Source organism: Lissotriton helveticus, chromosome 2_1 (genome assembly GCF_964261635.1).
Source record: "Lissotriton helveticus chromosome 2_1, aLisHel1.1, whole genome shotgun sequence".
NCBI lineage: Eukaryota > Metazoa > Chordata > Amphibia > Caudata > Salamandridae > Lissotriton > Lissotriton helveticus.
In genome coordinates, this window is record NC_136059.1 from 22,572,034 (window position 1) to 22,585,955 (window position 13,922).

The window sequence follows — 13,922 nt, forward strand, 5'->3', positions numbered from 1 at the left end:
CTTCCTTGGATGCACTTATCTCCTCTCATTATGCCTCTCCATTCTACATTTGCAGTTGTCCTCCAGCTGCCCAAGGAGCTGTCCATTGTTGGAGGTCTGCCCCTGGAGTACAGAGCAGCCCAGCTGCACTTCCACTGGGGGTCACCCAAGAGGCCTGGCTCCGAACACACGGTGAACGGGGAGCACTACCCCGGCGAGGTAGAGTACCATACCAACACTAACCCAAGGCTTGCACTACCCCGGCGAGGTACAGTACCATATGAACACTAACCCAAGGCTTGCACTGCCCCGGCGAGGTACAGTACCACACCAACACTAACCCAAGGCTTGCACTGCCCCGGCGAGGGACAGTACCATACCAACACTAACCCAAGGCTTGCACTGCCCCGGCGAGGGACAGTACCATACCAACACTAACCCAAGGCTTGCACTGCCCCGGTGAGGGACAGTACTATACCAACACTAACCCAAGGCTTGAACTACCCCGGCGAGATACAGTACCATACCAACACTAACCCAAGGCTTGCACTACCCCGCCGAGGGACAGTACCATACCAACACTAACCCAAGGCTTGCACTACCCCGCCGAGGGACAGTACCATACCAACACTAACCCAAGACTTGCACTACCCCGGCGAGGTACAGTACCATACCAACACTAACCCAAGGCTTGCACTACCCCGGCGAGGTACAGTACCATACCAACACAACCCAAGGCTTGCACTGCCCCGGCGAGGTATAATACCATACCAACACTAACGCAAGGCTTGAACTACCCCGGCGAGGTACAGTACCATACCAACACTAACCCAAGGCTTGCACTACCCCGCCGAGGGACAGTACCATACCAACACTAACCCAAGGCTTGCACTACCCCGCCGAGGGACAGTACCATACCAACACTAACCCAAGGCTTGAACTACCCCGGCGAGGTACAGTACCATACCAACACTAACCCAAGACTTGCACTACCCCGGCGAGGTACAGTACCATACCAACACTAACCCAAGACTTGCACTACCCCGGCGAGGTACAGTACCATACCAACACTAACCCAAGACTTGCACTACCCCGGCGAGGTACAGTACCATACCAACACTAACCCAAGGCTTGAACTACCCCGGCGAGGGACAGTACCATACCAACACTAACCCAAGGCTTGAACTACCCCGGCGAGGGACAGTACCATACCAACACTAACCCAAGGCTTGAACTACCCCGGCGAGGTACAGTACCAGGCCAACACTAACCCAAGGCTTGCACTACCCCGCCGAGGGACAGTACCATACCAACACTAACCGAAGGCTTGAACTACCCCGGTGAGGTACAGTACCATACCAACACTAACCCAAGGCTTGAACTACCCCGGCGAAGGACAGTACCATACCAACACTAACCCAAGGCCTGGAACTACCCCGGCGAGGGACAGTACCATACCAACACTAACCCAAGGCTTGAACTACCCCGGCGAGGTACAGTACCATACCAACACTAACCCAAGGCTTGCACTCCCCGGATGAGGTACAGTACCATACCAACACTAACCCAAGGCTTGCACTGCCCCGGCGAGGTGCAGTACCATACCAACACTAACCCAAGGCTTGAACTACCCCGGCGAGGGACAGTACCATACCAACACTAACCCAAGGCTTGAACTACCCCGGCGAGATACAGTACCATACCAACACTAACCCAAGGCTTGAACTACCCCGGCGAGGTACAGTACCATACCAACAGTAACTTAAGGCTTGCACTGCCTCGGCGAGGTACAGTACCATACCAACACTAACCCAAGGCTTGAACTACCCCGGCGAGGTACAGTACCATACCAACACTAACCCAAGGCTTGAACTACCCCGGCGAGGTACAGTACCATACCAACACTAACCCAAGGCTTGAACTACCCCGGCGAGGTACAGTACCATACCAACACTAACCCAAGGCTTGCACTACCCCGGCGAGGTACAGTACCATACCAACACAACCCAAGGCTTGAACTACCCCGGCGAGGTACAGTACCATACCAACACTAACCCAAGGCTTGAACTACCCCGGCGAGGTACAGTACGATACCAGCATTAACCCAAGGCTTGCACTACCCTGGCGAGGGACAGTGCCATACCAACACTAACCCAAGGCTTGCACTACCCCGGCGAGGGACAGTGCCATACCAACACTAAACCAAGGCTTGAACTACCCCGGCGAGATACAGTACCAGACCAACACTAACCCAAGGCTTGTACTACCCCGGCGAGGTACAGTACGATACCAACACTAACCCAAGTCTTGCACTACCCCGGCGAGGGACAGTGCCATACCAACACTAACCCAAGGTTTGCACTCCCCGGGCGAGGTACAGTACCATACCAACACTAACCCAAGGCTTGCACTACCCCGGCGAGGGACAGTGCCATACCAACACTAACCCAAGGTTTGCACTCCCCGGGCGAGGTACAGTACCATACCAACACTTACCCAAGGCTTGCACTGCCCCGGCGAGGTACAGTACCATACCAACACTAACCCAAGGCTTGAACTACCCCGGCGAGGGACAGTACCATACCAACACTAAACCAAGGCTTGAACTACCCCGGCGAGATACAGTACCATACCAACACTAACCCAAGGCTTGAACTGCCCCGGCGAGGTACAATACCATACCAACACTAACCCAAGGCTAGCACTGCCCCGGCGAGGTACAGTACCATACCAACACTAACCCAAGGCTTGAACTACCCCGGCGAGATACAGTACCACACCAACAGTAACTGAAGGCTTGCACTGCCTCGGCGAGGTACAGTACCATTCCAACACTAACCCAAGGCTTGACCTACCCCGGCGAGGTACAGTACCATACCAACAGTAACTGAAGGCTTGCACTGCCTCGGCGAGGGACAGTACCATACCAACACTAACCCAAGGCTTGAACTACCCCGGCGAGGGACAGTACCATACCAACACTAACCCAAGGCTTGAACAACCCCGGCGAGGTACAGTACCATACCAACACTAACCCAAGGCTTGCACTCCCCGGATGAGGTACAGTACCATACCAACACTAACCCAAGGCTTGCACTGCCCCGGCGAGGTGCAGTACCATACCAACACTAACCCAAGGCTTGAACTACCCCGGCGAGGGACAGTACCATACCAACACTAACCCAAGGCTTGAACTACCCCGGCGAGATACAGTACCATACCAACACTAACCCAAGGCTTGAACTACCCCGACGAGGTACAGTACCATACCAACAGTAACTTAAGGCTTGCACTGCCTCGGCGAGGTACAGTACCATACCAACACTAACCCAAGGCTTAAACTACCCCGGCGAGGTACAGTACCATACCAACACTAACCCAAGGCTTGAACTACCCCGGCGAGGTACAGTACCATACCAACACTAACCCAAGGCTTGAACTACCCCGGCGAGGTACAGTACCATACCAACACTAACCCAAGGCTTGCACTACCCCGGCGAGGTACAGTACCATACCAACACAACCCAAGGCTTGAACTACCCCGGCGAGGTACAGTACCATACCAACACTAACCCAAGGCTTGAACTACCCCGGCGAGGTACAGTACGATACCAACACTAACCCAAGGCTTGCACTACCCTGGCGAGGGACAGTGCCATACCAACACTAACCCAAGGTTTGCACTCCCCGGGCGAGGTACAGTACCATACCAACACTAACCCAAGGCTTGCACTACCCCGGCGAGGGACAGTGCCATACCAACACTAACCCAAGGTTTGCACTCCCCGGGCGAGGTACAGTACCATACCAACACTAACCCAAGGCTTGCACTCCCCGGCGAGGTACAGTACCAGACCAACACTAACCCAAGGCTTGCACTGCCCCGGCGAGGTACAGTACCATACCAACACTAACCCAAGGCTTGCACTCCCCGGACGAAATACAATACCATACCAACACTAACCCAAGGCTTGCACTGCCCCGGCGAGGTACAGTACCATACCAACACTAACCCAAGGCTTGAACTACCCCGGCGAGATACAGTACCATACCAACACTAACCCAAGGCTTGAACTACCCCGGCGAGGTACAGTACCATACCAACAGTAACTTAAGTCTTGCACTGCCTCGGCGAGGTACAGTACCATACCAACACTAACCCAAGGCTTGAACTACCCCGGCGAGGTACAGTACCATACCAACACTAACCCAAGGCTTGAACTACCCCGGCGAGGTACAGTACCATACCAACACTAACCCAAGGCTTGCACTACCCCAGCGAGGTACAGTACCATACCAACACAACCCAAGGCTTGCACTGCCCCGGCGAGGTATAATACCATACCAACACTAACCCAAGGCTTGAACTACCCCGGCGAGGTACAGTACCATACCAACACAACCCAAGGCTTGCACTGCCCCGGCGAGGTACAATACCATACCAACACTAACCCAAGGCTTGAACTACCCCGGCGAGGTACAGTAACATACCAACACTAACCCAAGGCTTGAATTACCCCGGCGTATTTACAAGGTATTTTACAAAATCAGTTAGTAACTTACACAAAACAATACCATTTGCCAGTTTCGCTAATAAAGTAATAGATTTCTCAATCACCCAAGTATTCTGTAATCGGAGTAGACGACGCTTACCTCCTCAGAATTTTTAGACTCGTTGATAAAATAGCACTACCATATTTTACCCTTCTATCAGGCAATAAAAAAAACTTGTTTCTCCAGGAAAGCACATACAGAGATCTTTTTCACCTCCTTTGAGACAATCCCAGAGTTTCACCAGAATGCGTATTGCAATTCCATTTACACACGTTCATACAGAAAACCCTATTCAGACATACATGAACTCTGTTTTTCCAGTAGGCAGCGCTTCCATCTAACCCACCACAGAATTCCTCTATCGTTAGTAAAGTAGACCCTGCTCCTTTACCCTTCTTTCAAGCTTGGGTTAAGTCCTACTACTCTCCCAGTAGTAAGTTTTAATCAGGATACGCAATGATCCCTGTGCTTGAAGGCTAAAATTTCATAGACTGTCCTCACTATACATTTATCCTTTCACACCTAATGTCCCTAAACAGTGATGTGCGACAATACCACCGCAGTATTCGACGATACTCCTTTTTTGAAACAGACCAACGCACTCTGCGACTTTACTTGCCACGCTTCCTCTGCCTGCAGACAGAGGCACTAGCTTCACGCAACACTTGGAAGCTTTTTCAAAACTTACATATAACGTAATACGAACTCAACAGATGTTAGTCATAATTCTATACATCAAATTGTATATAGCACTTTATACATAACCCTAGCTAATTTCCTTAGCAACCACTACTCCGCTACCAAGAAATAACTCCTACAACGGGACTCCAAAAATCATTTCTAATTAGCATTTACTACTTCCCTGAAATCTCTGAAACACACACTCATTCGTCAGTGGGGCCCATAACACTGCACGTTTACTCTGTTCACTTACACGTGACTTCAGGCCTTTTGGTGAATTGCAATGGAGAAATGCTGTAACATTTGGTGGAGTGGTGTTATTTAGACGCACCACCATAGTGGCAATGGATCTGCTAGAAAGAAAATTAGGCGTAGGAAAATCACAAGACCAGCTTTAAAATTCCATTTTCCCAATTTTATTAAAAGCAAACTTTAATATGTCTGACATTTAGGCATTGATTAATTCTTTATTCAGTAAAATCTTTAAACTTTATTACAAAATGATCATTTTATTTAGAGCTCCGAAAAAAATCGTTTATTTAGAAATCAGTTAAGAGTTTAGCAAAGAACAGATAGTTCTAAATTCATTCTCTCCTAACATCCCTAACTAACACCCTCATCTTATCCTAATATCCTTAAAAAACAAACAAAGAGTAAATTAGAATTTTCATACATCCAGGAATCGACCTTCAGTCGGGCAGCACTTCGAGTGGAAATCGGAAAAGCGACGACTCTTAGACAAAAACAGGGGTTTTTATGCACTAATTTCCTAACTTAATCCAACTAAAAAGTATCTAACATTACCAATTCGGGTTCTCATTGGACAATTTGTGGTGGGTGAGCATCTTCTCCAGGGCAAGGTAGCCTTGAACCTCCCCATCCGAGTACAGACAGCTCACTCTTGCTGGCAGGCTTTAAGCACGCATGCGCAGTTCAGCATTTGCTCTCAGTTAGCCAGAGTAACCGGATTTTATAGGCCTCAGAGCCTCTTTTGGAACTATCATAGAAAGAAACACAAATTCATGTTCATTTTGGTAATGAAAACCCTTCTGTTTCCCTCCCACCGTACTAATATTTCCCCATTAGTTGTTACCTAGCAAATAAGCTACATAAATGCGCTTTATACTTACATATCTGACGACTTTTCAAGCACAAAACGTGTACAATAAGCACATTTAAGCTGCGTTTGTTTATATCTAAGCTGTGCATTAATTCACAACACGATAACAACACATATTAGTTAATTTTATAGCATCATGCAGGCAAAATTAGTATTTCTGTGAGTAAAAATGTATGCAACTTACTCTATGGTTGATTAATTTAACACAACATACCATTAGTATATATTAACGTTATGGAACATTGATTTTACAAGGGGTACACAAAATTTTGTCTTGACACCTTGCTCCGTCAATTCCCTCATCTGGTGATTTTATCACCAAACATATCTCAAAATTTAAAAAAATGTAGCAGAACATGTTTTGAATTCTTCCGTTTAATGTCATCTACACTTTAGTTTCCTTCTCCTTTGAGTCTTTGAAAATCTTTTCTCTTATCTCTTCCATTTCTATTTCATTCTTTTCTCTCATTCTTGCCTGTTGCTCTTCATTCCTTTTTCTTATTGACTTTCTAAAATCTCTTCTACCTTTGTATATACAGCATAATCTTTTTAGAAAAATTACTATCACTAAGATTGTTATCGGTATTAGTATTTTACCTATAATTGAACTACCTATTTCTTGGAACCAATGCTTAATTGCTGAGAAACTTTTACCCAGCCTTTCAAGGACACCTTCAACCTCCAGTGGTTGCATTTCTTTATGCAAATCTGTGATATTTATAATATACTTTTCAATATTCTGACTTTTATCTGGGATATAAGTACAAAAATGTTGCACCTTCAAAATCCCACAGACTCCTCCCTCTTTTGCTAAAATTATATCAAGGGCAAGTCGATTTTGCATAACCATAGCTCTCATAGCAACCATTTCAGTATTGACCATCAGGAATCCTCCTGCTGTGTCTGTTGATAATCGATCAACTATTATGGACAATTTTCTGATTCTTTTTGCATTAAACGAAATTCCCACTGCTGGTATCAAAGCTCCAACTACATCACCTATTATTTCTAACACACTTTCTCCTCTTTTTCGACTTACATATCTCATGCTTTCCATTAGTACTTCTAGCTACATGAAAAATTGTAGGAAATACCAAACCCACATAACATGTCCCGTACCAATGGTCTGGTAACCTATAGTAAGCTCTATTCCCACAAATAAAATACATTCCAGGAAAAACAGGATTATCTCCTCCTTTAAATCCCCAACCCTCTATAATTCTATAGGTGTCTTGACATTGACTTGCATCCACAAAATAAATGTCATACATTGAATTGTCTCTTCTAATACAAAATTTCCCTAACATTGGAGCATCTATATTAATGGCTACATTCACATTCTTATCCTCAATATTCTCATAATCAGATTTAAAATATTTAGTTTTTGCATGTTTCATTTTCTCATTTCGTTTGTAAGCAATCCTTCTTTCCTCAACCATGTTTAAAAATGCTTCTCTTTAATTCTCATTTTGCATGTCAAGTTATTATTAAAAGCATACTCATGTGTCAACTCATCTAATTCTAAAAAATATTCTCCCATTTCCTTTGCAGGTTTAATTTTATTCAACGTACCATCAATTTTTAATTTTGCAAATATTTCATCTACATTGGAATAATGATATTCCAATTTCCCTGTCTGATAAAACAAACTTGCAATTATGCTACAAGTTACACCACATGTAAGAGGAAGGTGGTGATATGTCACCCCTTCTGACACTGATGCTGGCAATTTTACACATACATAGCAGGCATCAGCATTCATAGTTTTAATGTATTCTGGTAACAACTTTGAAAAGGTGTTTTTAGTAAAATCACTGATTGACCTATCTTGATGCAACTCTGGTTTGTACACATAAGACTCATGAATTTTTCCTTTCTCACTTGGCTTATTTGAACTCACATTATGTTTTAATTTTGTTAAATTGCTTTGGAAAGGAATTACAATAGCCAAAATTACCCATAATACTATCAACAATCCCATACATATTGAACGACATCTACACCATTTTCTAAAAATAGAACATTTCGTTTTATGGTTATTCATTGCCATTTTCCTCTAACACAGTTTCTTCGACCTTATGTCACTTACAAGTTGCACACCACTCAGTACACTAACAAGTTTTCTTCGACCTTGTGTCAATCCTATTCTAAAATATACTATAGTTAAATTTTTCTAACAAGTTTTCTTCATCCTTTTGTCAACTCCGACCTCTCCTATATTTACAATATCCGTCTCACAGGACTTCAGACTTTTTACTTTAATATCATATATTTTGAGCACCTATCTCTTATTTCTTAGTTCACTTCTTTACTCACTTTTCCCAATTGGCTTTGGGTTGCACAGGTTTTCTTGACTGCTATTAACCTCAACAATTGGTGGCAGGACAATGTATGTCCACTCAGGTGATTTATACCTCTGATTCGGACTTCTTACTCTTTTTGGCCTTTGAATAGTCTCTATTTTCTTTCCCAATGTTTCCTTCTGGCTAGTAATTTCATTAACTTGCTCTTCTTGCTCTTTTGTTTTGTTCACTATTTTAAATCTCAATCCACTTGTTTCCTTAGGCCAGTTGTCTCCTCTGCAGACTTTCTTAGTCTTTGGCTCTACTGTGTTATGCTCCACTCTCCAAGCTCTTTTTCTCGGGCTTTTTCTTAATGGAGTTTCGTCTGCACTGTTATCAGTTTCACTTTCAGTATCTTCAACTGTATCATTGATTATTATTTTCACAATGTCTTTGTCTTCATCAGATTCAGCTTTCTCTTCTGTTACTCTGTTAGGAACACCTTCATAACTGGTACTTGGAATCTCATCCTTATCGTGAGTTACTTCCTTTTCCACAGTCTCAGGATTTCCGTTCCAGCTTTCAGAGTTTTCAGCTTGTTTTTTAGTTTTCTCTTTTTCAACAGCTATCTCTTCACTTTCTTTTGCGTCTTTACTGGTGTCTGTCTATACCGATTCTCGATCTTCAGATTGATCTTCTGAATCTGGTATTTCCACAATCTCTCTTTCACCTTCACCTTCAGACGCAGAACAGGCTTCTGATACTTCCAGATGTCGACGTTCCTGTCGATCTTCAGTATCTGGAGTCTTCTCTGGTTCAGCTTCAGAATCAGAGTCAATTGTACTTTCACCGTCGTATGGGTATTCAGGTTCAGGCACACGAATGGTGTGACTAGCATGAACCCACCTTTTCAGTCCAGCACACTTAACTGCAGTAGTACTGACCAAGATAACTTGTCGTGGCCTCTGCCACCGACGTACCAAGCAATTTCTCCTGCGATGCACTTTCACTCGAACCCAGTCTCCAGGGACTAGATCATGAGCTGGATTTTTCTCTGTGGAATTTGATTCAGTTCCCACCTGGTGGACCACATAAGTTACCACATCAAACAGATTTTTGCAGTAATCCAGTATGATGTCATCATTAATTTTCAACACCTTATCAACTGGTACATAGGCCTGTCTCATCACCCTGCCCATCAAAATCTCATGTGGACTCTGTAGGAGAGTGGGGTCTGCAATCCTATGGTCACCCCAGATTTTTGCTTTTTGCTTCACTGGTTTACGACTTTCCCTGGCTGTGGGCCTGCTAATCAGACCCACAGCCTAGCTGTTCTCTCTCTAAATTGACAACCATGTATTTTAGGTGCATTTACCAATTGGTACTGGGCCACCTTATCAGTCCCTGTACAGTGTACCTTAGGTGCCCAGGGCATGGGTGTACCCAGGGCCTACCAGGGGCTGAAGCATGTATTATGCCTCCCCTGGCTGGCCATCTAAAACTGACACAACTGGCTGCACGACAGCTGGGGCAAGGTGGTGTAATCACCCTTTGCTATAGATATAGTATACCTATATCTAACCCTAAAATGGACACATATCCTCCTATCAGTCACTCCTATGGCAGGTCTTAACAATCCTGAAGGCAGAGTTCTTGGAATTATTTGAGATGGTGCTCTGGCATGAGCTCAGCCCGTCTGCAGCTTGCGGAACCAAGTCCTAATAGAAGTTCCATGATAACGCTATACCATATACTCTTAAGTGCATTATCGACCTCGCGGTTGAATGCTAACTCTGGTATAACATTATCAAAACATGTCGAGTAAGGTGTCATACGAATTGGAATACTACCCCCTCGCTAATTCTGGTGACGGGGGTAGCATTCCACCCTTCTAGAGGGACACGACATGTATGTAACTGTGAACCCCCGTTAAAGTTAACTCGAGCCTTGGCATCACAAAATGGATGCTGCCACCACAGACACAAGTTTGACCTCCTGCTGCTGGGAGTCCTTCCAGCGCGGGTGGCTTGGACAAAGGGTTTCCTGCCTTGGGAGGTGCTAGCACCACCCCAGACAGGATTTTGTGTATTGGGTAGGATAGGCCTGAAAGGAATGAGACATGCCTAGGGCACATAAGGTGCCCTGTGCATACACCGGTTCAAACCAGTTGCTGGGGCATCCCTGCCCCAGCTCTGGCGCGAAAACCGGACAAAGGATAGGGGGTGTAACCACCCCCCTTCCTGGTCCCACCCAGGGGAGGGACCTAGTCAGCAGTACAGCCCCCTTTAGCAGGATAAAGGTAGGAGCTGGTCCCATTCCAAATTAGATTAATCCTGAACTACTCTACAAGAAGAAACTCTGGACTTCGACGTTCTGCTCCTCAGAAGACTGAAGAAATCTCCCTTGTGGGCAAGGAGTGTCCACCCTGCACCTGCAGGCACCATCAAGCGTCCAGTGGCTTCACTTTGTCATCATCCCTTGAGGATCCAGACTTCAGAGCCCGATGAGACCCGGATTCCCTGGCCTCAACGACCTCAACTCACATCTGCAGCACAGCTGAGATCCGTGGGTGCGACGAGACACGTGGGACCGGCCATCTTGAACGAACCTGCACTTCGCTTACAGCACGACTCCCGAGGTAAACTCGACCAAGTGCTTTGGGGACTGAGAAGCCCCAGCCCCGAGCAGCCCCTGCACCGAAGATCAGCCCTCCGGCATCCACGAGATCTGCATGGGGCCCTTCTGCTTGTTTGCTGCTCGACGCGTTGTCTGGTCACTTGCCGGCTGGCTAGTGGCCTCCTAGACGACGAACCTTGAAATCTTTGCTGCTGGTCTGGTTGCTCCAGACTGGCCCTTGCTCCCTTCCAAAAGAGGGGCACCCCGGACTCTCCTAGTCTGCACCAGACGCTTTTTCTACTCACCGCGTGGGTCGCCTTTGCCAAGGCCTGTTGACGCCGATTCCGGATCCAACACCGCCGACAGCGAGAGCCTGCGTGGGACAGCTCGTGCCTCCATCCTGGTCGTCGAAGACTCCTCCTGGTCCACGTGGCTGCAGAGTCAAGCGTCCACTCTTCACCTGATCGCGACGATGACATCTGGTTCCTTCCTGGTTCCACTCCAGTCACTGGCTAGTGACTGTGAACATTGTCCCCTCTGCTTTCAGGTCCTCTACTTCACCGATCCACCCTTGGATCACACCGGACATTTTCCTCCTGGTCGCCTGCAGCATCTTTTATTTCAGGCTCCATTGACTTCAACGCGAGAACCCGACACGACTTTGCACCTATGCACCCGCAGCCCGTGGGTGAGGTAACGAGAGCATTTTGGTGCTCAAGGGTAGCTTGACTCTCCTAGTGTCCAGTTCCACAGTCGTTTTAACCCTAACTTGTCAGGATTGTCCGTACTTACCTTTAACTTGAACTGTACTGTCCATAGACGTTGTTACGCATCCCGTGTGTGAGTTCACACTCTGCATCCGCGTCCCGTGGGCCTCCTATTTCTTACCTAAGGTTAGGATAGCGTAGTCCCAGCGGTCCTGCAGCCTCTGGACAGCTCCAATTCTTCTATTGACTCTCACATTCCATTTACTTAGTATATGGTTTGCCGTGCCCCTAGGGCACCATTGTAATTTTGTGCAACTTGTCATATTTTTCCAAGAGATTGTCATGTGCTTAGCCCTCTGACCTCATAAAGAGTTCAGAGGTGTTTGTTATTAATAAATATACTGTTTATTTTCATAACAACCTGTGTGGTGTCCTTTCATCTGGTATTCAAGGGGTTATATTGTGGTAAAACAGCTGGCTTCACATGCCATAACGAGTTTAGCCTAAGACTGCTTTTGTCCATGCTACCACTAGGATAGCTGGTCTATAAGGTTGACTTACAACCAATCACCATAAGGGTTGTTTGGACTGATACAAGGTGATCACTAGAACTAGTGAACATCATTTATCAGGCCAACTTCTCACAGACTCAATCCAGTTTTCCTGTCAGGTATGCTTCTTAATGTCATTAAGACAAGTGGCAAGGCATCAGGCCACTTTAGTCCTGTTGCTTAAACACATTTTTGCAATTCTGTTCTTAATCGTTCCATTCACCTGTTCAACTACTCCTGAAGCCTCAGGTATGTAAGCACAATGCAGCTACTGGCGAATGTCCATAGCTTCACAGATCATCTGCATAAGTTCATTTTGAAAATGGGGGCCTCGGTCTGACTCAATTGTCACCGGAAACCCAAAGCGTGGTATTATCTCACGCAAGAACAGTTTAGCAACAGTTAATCCATCATTTCTTCGCATGGGGAAAGCTTCCACCCATCGAGAGAACAAACAGATTATCACAAGAACATATCTGAGTCTGTTGCATGGAGGCAGCTCAACAAACTCCATCTGATCTCTTGTAAATGAACCACCCTCCCGTCCTATGGTTCCCAAACTTAAAATAGTTCTCCTGTTAGGATTAAATTGCTGACACACCAAGCACCTCTGGCACAAACTCTCAGCAATCATCCTGAACTTGGGATTATACCAAGTCTGCCTAAAGAGACGAATCATAGCATCTCTAGCAATGTGGACTTGACCATGATACATTCGGCCATGTCTGAGATCATGCTATCGGGCATTACTGGTCTTTCATCTTTGTAAACCCAGATTTAATCTTCCTCCCTTTGTCTGCATCCTGATTTTTGCCAAATGTCCTTTTCCTCGGCTTCTGCCTCTTCTTGCATCTGTTTCACTTCCTGCCAAGTCTCAACTACAGTGGTTAGCATTAAAGGACTTGGAACATGTTCTTTTAACTTCTCTCGATTGATTGAAATTTGATTTTTAGCACAATGCTTGGCAATTGCACCTGCGTAGTTATTTCCAAGAGTAATGTAATCCTCACTCTTTTTAGGAGCTGAACACTTTACCACTGCTATTTTTTCAGGTAGCTGTATAACATCTATTAGTGTTTTCACAAATTCTGCATTTCTGATAGGTGTTCCTGCAGAGGTCAAATAACCTCTTTGGGACCAAAGCTGCCCATAATCATGAACAACTCCGTAACCATATTGACTGTCAGTCACTATAGTTACTTTCACCTCTTTTCCCAGTTCACATGCTCGTATCAAAGCAATCAATTCCGCTACTTGAGCAGAATGAATTCCTTTTAAACAAGATGCTTCCAGCACTTCTGCCACTGTACAGACAGCATATGCAGCACTTAAAACACCACTCTCCGTTCTCAAGCATGATCCATCCACGAACATTACAAAGTCTGATTCTGGTAAATGTTCATCTCTAATGTCTGGACGAGGCTTTGTACAA

The 13,922-nt window shown here is 45.7% G+C and overlaps 1 protein-coding gene across 1 annotated transcript in view; it reads left to right on the plus strand.

Annotated features, from left to right (window-relative positions):
* The window catches only part of LOC144817673 (uncharacterized), a 499,177-nt gene that overhangs the window by 261,142 nt on the left and 224,113 nt on the right, over positions 1–13,922 (plus strand). The window contains exon 4 of the mRNA XM_078674403.1: positions 56–198. Within this exon, the coding sequence (XP_078530529.1) occupies positions 56–198 (143 nt within the window). The remainder of the gene's footprint in view (positions 1–55; positions 199–13,922) is intronic.